At 41.9% G+C, this 6,205-nt stretch overlaps 1 protein-coding gene across 1 annotated transcript; it reads right to left on the bottom strand.

The window, feature by feature from the left end:
* Nucleotides 1-2,634: 2,634 nt before the first annotated feature.
* Nucleotides 2,635-5,490, bottom strand: LOC120742804. The gene has a single exon (XM_040046244.1). The coding sequence runs from the start codon at nucleotides 3,477-3,479 to the stop codon at nucleotides 2,805-2,807; it is 675 nt and encodes a 224-aa protein (XP_039902178.1). The 5' UTR covers nucleotides 3,480-5,490; the 3' UTR covers nucleotides 2,635-2,804.
* Nucleotides 5,491-6,205: the final 715 nt, after the last annotated feature.

Below are 6,205 nucleotides of genomic sequence, written 5' to 3'. Positions count from 1 at the left end.
ACGGTGGAGACGAGGAAGTCCTGGATGTGGGGGCGGAGCGCGCCGAATAGCCACGGGAGTCCGGACACCATCCGCTGTAGACGGACAGCTAAGGTCTCCCGGTATTCATCAATCAATCAATCAATCAATCAATCTTTATTTATAAAGCACTTTTCATACAGAAAAAATGTAGCACAAAGTGCTTTACATAGTTAAAAGCAGCCCACCCCACCCTCCAACGCACTCCCCACACTCTCAATACACATATATCCCCCCACCCACACACACACACACGCGCACACTTAAAGAGTAAAAATTGGGCTGGGCTCACATGAGCCAAGTGAGGAAACACTATAACAGGGAGCCGTCTGCACCGGGAGCCGGTCACAGACCGCAGCCTCCAGGCTGGGCACACAGCAGGAGGGAGGCCAAGGAGCCCCCCAGCCAGGCTGAGAGGACCCCCAGAGACCCAGCAGCCACAGTCGATCACAGCCCCGGTGCAGAGAGCGCCCTCTGAGGAAACACTGGAGATATGACACAATAGGATATATACAGGGTAAAATGATAAAATAAATAAGAACAGGATACAGTATAAATATAAATAGAGTAAGAAGATTAAAAAATGAATAAGAATAAAATCAAGAAATATTAGGTAAATCCTAAATTAATAATAGAACAACAGGATAGAATAAATAAGCATAAAAAATAAATAAACGTTAAGTAAAAGCTAAATTAAAAAGGTGGGTCTTGAGCCTGTTCTTAAAAACATGTACGTTCTCTGCGGCCCTGAGCTCCTCCGGCAGGCTGTTCCACAGACGAGGACCATACCACTGAAAAGCTGCCTCTCCGTGAGTATGTGTCCTGACTTTAGGGACAATTAAAAGGCCAGCACCAGAGGACCTCAGGGTCCGCGAGGGTTCGTATGGTAAAAGCAGATCTGAGAGATAAGAAGGCCCAAGACCATTAAGACATTTAAAAACCAATAAAAGAACTTTAAAATCGATCCTGAAACACACGGGGAGCCAGTGCAGCGATTCTAAAACCGGTGTAATGTGGGCCCGCCCTCTGGTCTTCGTCAGCACACGAGCTGCCGAGTTTTGCAAGAGTTGTAAAGTTGAAATATTCTTCTTAGGAAGACCAGAGAGCAGGGCATTACAGTAATCAATGCGACTGGTAATAAAAGCATGCATCAGCATCTCCGTGTTGGCCCGAGAGAGAATAGGGCGGACTCTGGCTATATTTTTTAGATGATAAAATCCAATTTTGGTTACATGTTTAACATGTGGGATAAAACCAAGCTCAGAGTCAAAAATAACACCCAGGTTTTTCACTTGTAGCGAAGGACATAGTGAAAATGCCTCTAATTTAGACAAGAGTTTCTCTCTCTGAGCCTCAGGACCGACAATTAAAACTTCAGTTTTGTCCTGGTTAAGCTGTAAAAAGTTTTCTGCCATCCAAGATCTTATATCCAAGATACAGTTAAAAAGGGCATCCATTGGTCTGGTGTCATCAGGAGACACAGAGATGTACAGCTGCGTGTCATCAGCGTAACTGTGGAAGTTCACTCCATGCCTCCTGATGACACTGCCGAGAGGGAGCATATACAAATTAAAAAGTACAGGGCCTAGAACCGACCCTTGAGGCACACCACATGTCATTTTATGGATCTTAGAGGAGCATGTATCCATACTCACCATAAAAGATCTGTCAGAGAGACAGGAAGTGAACCAGTTGTGTACAGCACCAGAGAGGCCCACCATGTGTTTCAGTCTGTTTAAAAGAATAGCGTGGTCTACTGTATCAAAGGCTGCGCTTAGATCCAGCAGCACCATGACTGAGAGCTTTTGGGCGTCCCAGTTACATCTAAGATCATTTAAAACCTTTAGGAGAGCCGTCTCTGTGCTGTGGTTCACCCTAAATCCAGACTGGAATATCTCCAGGATCTGTCTATCATTGAGAAAATCAGTAATCTGAGTAAAAACAAGTTTTTCTAAGACTTTACTTAAAAATGGTAAGTTGGATACAGGTCTGTAGTTATTAAAATCATTACAATCCAAATTGCTCTTCTTCAGAAGGGGCCTCACCACCGCCGTTTTAAAGGCAGCAGGGAAGACATCCAACTGAAGAGAGCAATTCATCATGTATAAAAGCTCAGCCTCAAAAAATCCATAAAGTGTTTTAAAGAGTGAAGAAGGGATTGGATCTAAAAGACATGTGGTGGGTCTCACTGTGGAGAAAACTTTCTGAAGGTTCTCAGCATTAACCAGGACAAAGCTGTCCAGTGTCTCCTCAGGTACAATCGAGCCCTCAGATGTGTTTACAATCATATCGCGATTAGATAAAATATCAGATCTGATGGCGCTGATCTTTCCCCTGAAGTGGTCTGCAAACTGCTCACAGAGCGAGTCTGTGGGGGTTCTTTGGGAGCTGTTAAAATCAGGGTTAAATAAATGATCTATGGTGGAAAAGAGGACCTTGGGATTATTTTTGTTAATACTGATTATTTTGGCGAAGTATGAATTTCTTGACTTCCTTAATGTATTATTGTACATTTTAAGTTGCTCGGAAAATATTTGATGGTTGATAGTATTTTTATTTTTCCTCCATCTCCTTTCTGCTGCCCTGCAATTTCTTTTGAGTTTTTTGACTTCTTCGTTTCTCCAGGGTGATGCATGTTTTACGTTAATCTTTTTGGTGGTGAGTGGAGCAACGGAGTCAAGGCTTTTCTTCAGTTTGCTGTTAAAATAACTAAAAATCAAATCGCAGGGTGCAGGTAAAATCACAGGGGGCATTTGATTAAAACCCTGGTAAAATTTGCAGCCACTTCAGAGGTTACTCCTCATAGTTCGCACCGAGGTCTCCCGCTGAATAAAACCGGTGATGTTAAAAAACACACAGTAGTGGTCAGAGACAGCCAAGTCAACAACAGAGGACACGCTGGTGGACAGCCCATGGGTGATGACCAGGTCCAGAGTGTGTCCTCTGTTGTGAGTCGGCTGCGTGACGTGCTGGATAAAATCCAAACAGTGAAGAATGTTTAAGAATTCTTTTGCTGCAGGGTCAGAAGGATTATCTATGTGCAGGTTAAAATCACCGGTTAAAATTATCATATTATATTTTGAGTGTATGTTTGTTAAAAATTCTGAGAATTCCTTGATAAAAGCAGCGCTGTCTTTAGGTGGTCTATAAATTGTGACAGATAAAACTGGAGGGCTGCTGAAAACAATAGCGTGGAATTCAAAAGTGGTAAAATGATCAAATAAAATTTGTTTGGTGGTGAGTGTGTTGTTGGCTAAAGATGCAGTCCCACCACCTCTCTTACCACTTCTAATAGAAAAAGAGAAATTAAAATTTGGTGGGGAGGCCTCAGTGAGAACAACTGGTGCATCCGAGCCCAGCCATGTTTCAGTTAAAAATAAACAGTCAAGTTTATTATCTAAAATTAAATCATTAATAATAAAAGACTTGTTCAGCAGAGAGCGGACATTTAAAAGTGCCATACTGATTGAGACTGGTGGATTATTGACAATAGAGTTGAATGGATGTTGATATTTTTGAAGAGGCCGGAGGTTATTAATGTTTTTGGAGTTTCCCACTCACACTTCCACACTTTTTATTTTCTTTGTTTTCATCATTTTCTTTTTTTTTTTACCCCATTGTTTTTCACCCACACATTAACCTGTTAACTCACTCCTCCAACCTCATCTTCTTTTCACCCCAACAGCTCTCATACAGTCAGCAATCAAATTCTCCATTCATCCTTAAATACTTAATCACCTTTAAATGTCACTGTTAATTTTATCAATTTATTTATCATTACTTTAACACTAATCCACTTTTTAATTTGCTTTATTTACTTTAGTTCACTTTCTCCTCTTTGATCACTACGATTTCTTGACTATTTATTATTTCACAGAACATCAACTAATCTACTTTGTCTCCTTCTTTGTCATCAAGGAATTCACACACACTCACAGGCTGGTCACTCGCCCCCACCTTTTCTTTCTCTCTCACACACACGCACATTTTAGTCTTCGTTCGTTCCACCTGTGACCCCGCCCCTCGAGGCTGGCTCACACACACTTCATGCTTCTCGCAGTCCCATTCAAACTTTCTGCGAGACACTTCTGCTGATTCAGGACAACGCTCTAAGCGGCACACAGAGCGGGTGCTGTCTGCTCTTGTGCACCTCACAAATTATTCAAACTGCGCCACGGACTCGATACCGCGTTTCTCTTCCCCTAAAAAATATAAAACCAAATTAAACCCCCCAATTGACTTCACAGTTTGCAACAATTCACGACACGGCCTCCTGCCGCGATTTCTTCACACCACAAACACACACTTTTAGACACGAATTCTTTTTGTTACTTTAATCGACTCCCGTACTTCAGATGAGACACAGACTCTAACTGCGCTTTCACACACACACACACACACGCAATCTACACACACTGCAATCAGTGGGCTGAGCCAAGCAGTCGTACTCTCACTAAGAAGCAACTTGCCCCCACTCTCATGCATGTTATCAACTGCGACTAGGATCCAAAACCTAGCTTTAGTTATTTAGGGTGCCCCCGGTGCCCAGGTCACCAACCCGGCAAATCCCAAGGACGCGTCCGACCAAGGGTGGAGTTGCCAAACTCGGAGCGCACACGGCCCTTAGCCGGCGACAAAGCCTTTCAGCCCTGCTTTCTAACATAGTTATATCTGCTTTAGTCTAAGTGCTCTTTGTTTAGATGAACTGCTGGGAAGTCGGTTATGGGGTCACACTCTGACACACACACACACATGTTCCCATTTCAATGTATGGAACAAACGCTCACTGAAGTATATAAATAAAGACCAGGGCAGTCCTCAGTGCTTAGTCTCTGAGCCTCACTCTTGGAGTGTGAGCTCAGGAGGCTGCCCTTGCTAGCAAGAAAATCTGTGTTTCTCCTCTCTGATTCTCTGCTGAAGAAGTGTTTTAGAATACATCTCTTAACATAGAGAAACAGAAAGATCATTAATGCAGAGGATTGCAGCAGCTCTTGGATTTTCACTCTCTGCCAGATTTTAGAGGAACAGTCACATAAATTTCATTCCAAATTTTTCGCCTTTGCTTCAATTAAGATGTGAATTTAAATCCTTTCTTGTTCAAATAGTTCATTGACATAGTAAAGAAGTAGCTCGGGAACTCAGTAAGTAGGAGCAGTGATAGTTTAAAGACATTTTCTAAAATAAAAAAGATTTCATCATCCGCAGTTTGTGAAAACTGCAGTTAAAAGAACAAATCAGTAAATTCACAAATGATGGACTCTTTTCAGAGCTTCATGTACTGATTAACATACAGTTCAAAGATGTACATTAGGGTGCACACTGGTTATGTGGATTTTGCTATATGAATATGCTCAAGAGTCTATTTGAGCTAAAGACTTGAAATATATATGTATATTTTAAATCAGTAGCACAGATAAAATGTTTTTGGATAACAAATGAGTCACATTTTAAACACTGTTTGAATAATCAAAGAGATATTTATAAAGGGCAGGCTACAACAGACATGCTTACCGGGAGCAGAGAAACACGCTGTATTGTCTCTTCTGCATAAGCCACACCAGAAACGCTCTGTGCGGATAGCAAAGCCTGCGCTGTGTGAGTGTCTGGACCCTCCACGCCGGGATCTGCCACACAACCTCGCACTGGTCCCCAGGGGCACGGCAAACTTGTAAGCCCTAGTTCAGCTCCCGAAAAAGATGCTCGAGTTGTTCTTGTGTCCAACAAAAATTAGTTCAAATATGTTTTATTTTTAATGTTACTGCATTGAAGTTAGCACAATTTAAATTCAAAAAATTATTAGTCTCATGAATGGCATCTTGACGTGGACTCGGTGAATGGCTTAAACAAACGAATACATTGTTTTACATCTCGTGAACTTGGATACACTCCAATGAAACTCGAATAGTAGGTCACACAATATGGAGATGATGACTTGGCATTTGTTAGGGAGGAGTGTAAGTATAGAGAGGAGGAATTCCTACTTCCCATTCATGTACTCTGCAATGTGCATTGTGTCGAAACTGTCCTTGTAGCACGTTTACTTTTTTCAGATTAAATAGCTGAGAAAAAAAGCATCAAAGTTGAGGTAAGTGTTCACCATAACTAAACAGTATCGTGTTTTTCTTTTAACTAGTTTCCGAGGGTGCCACACATGCTAATTTGGTGACTGCGGGAATGTGTAAGGAAT

This window comes from Simochromis diagramma, unplaced genomic scaffold, assembly GCF_900408965.1.
Source record: "Simochromis diagramma unplaced genomic scaffold, fSimDia1.1 OVJJ01000742.1, whole genome shotgun sequence".
Lineage (NCBI taxonomy): Eukaryota > Metazoa > Chordata > Actinopteri > Cichliformes > Cichlidae > Simochromis > Simochromis diagramma.
This window is presented reverse-complemented; position numbering and strand designations above follow the sequence as displayed.